This window comes from Carassius carassius, chromosome 12 (genome assembly GCF_963082965.1).
Source record: "Carassius carassius chromosome 12, fCarCar2.1, whole genome shotgun sequence".
NCBI lineage: Eukaryota > Metazoa > Chordata > Actinopteri > Cypriniformes > Cyprinidae > Carassius > Carassius carassius.
In genome coordinates, this window is record NC_081766.1 from 197,280 (window position 1) to 201,186 (window position 3,907).

The following is a 3,907-nucleotide window of genomic DNA, read 5'->3' on the forward strand; positions in this document are numbered from 1 at the left end:
CAGGGTCAGTTCTGGAGCATGTGGAACAGTCTGAACAAGACAAAACCACAAGAGTTAGCCACACAAGATGGTCAGATCTGGAAGGATTACTTTGAGAAGCTCTATACACCTCAAACTGACCCTCTGAATAATCCCAACCAATTAAATGTCCTCCAATAACTGAATGCTCTTGAATCATGCATCAAAAACAACCAAAATCCACTCGATTATCCAATAACCCCACATGGAAAGAACCTATATGTGGATGTATGCGCATATATGAAACCTATATGCAGTCATTTTGTAGCTCATATCTCATTTTTGACTGTCATACATGATGCCTAGCTCATATTTTCTATTATCAAGGCAAAAACTAAGAATTAACGAAAAAAATTATGCAAGAACTTATGTATGTGCGAACATGTGAAATTGGTATCACATGTGATTGGCATGTTATGGAATTTAACTATGGCAATATATTAACATGATATACAGAGCCGGACAGTAACGGAGTACATTTACTTGAGTACAGTACTTAAGTACAATTTTGAGGGATCTACTTTACTCGAGTATCATTTTTGGGGAGTACTCATGACTTTACTCAACAACATTTGAGAGGCAAATATTGTACTCTTTACACCGCTACATTTCCATCCATAACCGTAAGTACCCGTTACTTCTTCGGCCCCGTCCACACGGAGACGGACCCCCGATCTTTTTTTCCCTCGTCTCAAGAAATATACGCGTCCACACGAAACCGATGTAGTATACAAATTACGTAATGACAAATTACAAATATTACTGGGTGAAGGACCTGCTTCCTCTGTGGGAGCACATTACATTCACAAACGCCACAAACTAAGAGGAAAAGAGTGAACACATCTACATTAGAAGTACCATCAGTGTTTATAGAAAAGTATATGGATGTATTTTGCATGTATTTTATTTTTATTTTTCTTATGGATATATATGTATTTTTGTTTTGTTTGTTTCTATTCTGCTATGTACAGTGCTTAGGCAATATGTACCATTGTATGTCATGCCAATAAAGCAATATGAATTTAATTGAATTGAGAGAGAGAGAGAGAGAGAGAGTGTGTGTGTGTGTGTGTGTGTGTGTGTGTGTCTGTCTGAACAGGACATTTTATAATGTAACTGAAGTATTCAGTTGGTATTCTTTGTAATAAATGAATCATATTTGAGTTACTTGACCTGTTTGAGATGTTGATTCTGTTTTAGTGGATTGGCTTTGAAACAATAAAAGTGTTTGTTTTTATCACAATGGTTAAATGCACCAGTGTCTGCATGATGAAGCAGAATCATGAAAACATCTTTAGTTCATGATTTCAAAACCTGTTTGTCGCTTAACTTTATAATTGACTATCATAATTTATTCTGGTAAAAAGTAAATAACATGAATATTAAGCAATGAATTCGTTTAGCAGCTGATACATTTAGCGGATCTAAACGTCAAACACACAATAAAACCACAGAGCACTTTATTTCTAAAAACATTTACATATTTCACAGGTCTCACACACGGACAATCCCGTTCTCGGTACAGTAAAAGATCAGGTACAGTGACGTCACACATGCCAGAAGAGTTGTTCATACATTCCGTGTTTACAACACACAGCCAGAGATTCACGCAAAGCATGACGGGGAATGTAGTTCCGTGAGGCGCTCCAACACAGGCTGACGTGAGCACGCGCTTGTTTATGGACCACATTCCCCACAAGCCTTCGCGCAACGAGTTTGCCAGACGACGCACTGGTGTTCGCGACTACAGGCAGTTAATGTAGTTCTTTGCGCGGCTCGCGCTGTAGACTGACAAGGCCGCACGGACTACATTACCCAGCCTCCCGCGCGCCGCTGGTAAATAGAGCTGTCAAACAACATCGACGCCATTTCGACAACAGCCTTAAAATGGAAGTAAAATACAGAGCGGGGATCGCTCCTCACTGAATAAGAAGCGACGCGCGCTTCTCACGCTCGCGAACACAGACGCGCTTTAACGGACACTTTGAAGACGCCCCGCGGCGACGCGATGGATATCAGCACCGCGGTGTTTAACGCGGCGAGAGACGGAAAACTGAAACTCATCCAGAAGTTGCTGAGCGACAAAAGTCCGGAGGAGCTGGAGGCGCTGGCGGAGGAGAAGACGCAGGGAGGCACGCCGCTGCTCATCGCCTCGCGCTACGGACACCTGCAGGTGGTGGAGTACCTGCTGGAGCACTGCAGGGCCGGCGTGGAGCTCGGGGGCGCCGTCAGCTTCGACGGGGAGACGATAGAAGGGGCTCCGCCGCTGTGGGCCGCCTCCGCCGCGGGGCACCTGCTGGTGGTGAAGACGCTCCTGGAGCACGGAGCCTCCGTCAACAGCACCACCCTCACCAACTCCACCCCGCTGCGGGCCGCCTGCTTCGACGGACACCTGGAGATCGTGCGCTACCTGGTGGAGCATCACGCGGACCTGGAGGTGGCCAACCGTCACGGTCACACCTGCCTGATGATCTCCTGCTACAAGGGCCACAAGGAGATCGCCCAGTTCCTGCTGGAGCACGGGGCCGACGTCAACCGGCGGAGCGTGAAGGGCAACACGGCTCTGCACGACTGCGCCGAGTCCGGCAGCCTGGAGATCCTGAAGCTGCTGCTGAAGGGTGGAGCGAGGATGGAGCGGGACGGGTACGGCATGACCCCGCTCCTCGCCGCCAGCGTCACCGGACACACCAACATCGTGGAGTACCTGCTGCACCAGCCGCGCTCCGCCCGAGAGCCCCGCATCGACGCGCTGGAGCTGCTGGGGGCCACCTTCGTGGACAAGAAGCGAGACCTGCTGGGCGGCATGCGCTACTGGAGGAGAGCCATGGAGCTGCGGCAGGCGGGCGAGAAGAGCCTGGCTAAACCGGCCCCGGGGCCCCCGGTGCCCGCGTACGACTGCGCCCGCGAGGTGTGTACGGCCGAGGAGCTGGAGGCGCTGGTCACTGACCCGGACGAGATGCGCATGCAGGCGCTGCTGATCCGAGAGCGCATCCTCGGGCCCTCGCACCCCGACACGTCCTACTACATCCGCTACCGCGGGGCCGTGTACGCCGACTCGGGCGACTTCGAGCGCTGCATCCGTCTGTGGAAGTACGCTCTGGACATGCAGCAGAGACACCTGGACCCGCTCAGCCCCATGACCGCCAGCAGCTTCCTGTCCTTCGCCGAGCTCTTCTCCTTCGTGCTGCAGGACCGAGCCAAGGGCCGGGTCGCTCGGGTCAGCTTCCAGGACCTGATGGGTGTCCTGGGGAAGAGCGTGCGTGAGGTGGAGCGGGCCGTGGCGCAGCGGGACAGTGCTCCGGAGACGCTGCAGTTCACCAAAGCGCTGTCCATCATCCTGCACCTGCTGTTCCTGCTGGAGAAGCTGGAGTGTGCTCCGGAGCAGGAGCACCAGAAGCGGCTGACCGTGTACCGGCTGCTGAAGCTCAGCCCGCGGGCGAGGAGCGGCTACACCCCGCTGCACATGGCTGTGGACAAGGACACCACGTCTGTGGGCCGTTACCCGGTGGGGCGCTTCCCGTCTCTGTGTGTGGCGCGTCTGCTGCTGGAGTGCGGTGCTGACGTAGACTCCCGCGACTGCGAGAACAACACCCCGCTGCACGTCGCCGCCGCTAACGGCTGTCCGGAGATCATGGCGGCGCTGATCCGGGCCGGAGCGCACTTCGACGCCACCAACGCCCAGCACAAGACGGCCTACGAGCTGCTGGACGAGCAGAGCAGCGGGCGACACGCGCTCCACCCGCTCAGCTACGTCACGCTGCAGTGTCTGGCGGCCCGCACCATCCTGAGACACAGACTGCCCTACAAAGGGCTGACCTCGGAGCAGATGGAGGCCTTCATCGAGCTGCACTGACTCTTCTTTTTCTTGATTGTCAGGCTGCAGGCTTGT

General features: G+C 52.9%; 1 protein-coding gene across 1 annotated transcript; it reads left to right on the top strand.

Annotated features, from left to right (window-relative positions):
* The first annotated feature begins 1,841 nt into the window (after positions 1–1,841).
* On the top strand, positions 1,842–3,907 carry fem1a (fem-1 homolog a). Its single transcript, XM_059562907.1, has one exon. The coding sequence runs from the start codon at positions 2,027–2,029 to the stop codon at positions 3,869–3,871; it is 1,845 nt and encodes a 614-aa protein (XP_059418890.1). The 5' UTR covers positions 1,842–2,026; the 3' UTR covers positions 3,872–3,907.

What these genes read in the sequence shown, in the direction of transcription:
- fem1a (XM_059562907.1), top strand. Translation starts at nt 2,027, where the DNA reads ATGGATATCAGCACCGCGGTGTTTAACGCGGCGAGAGACGGAAAACTG.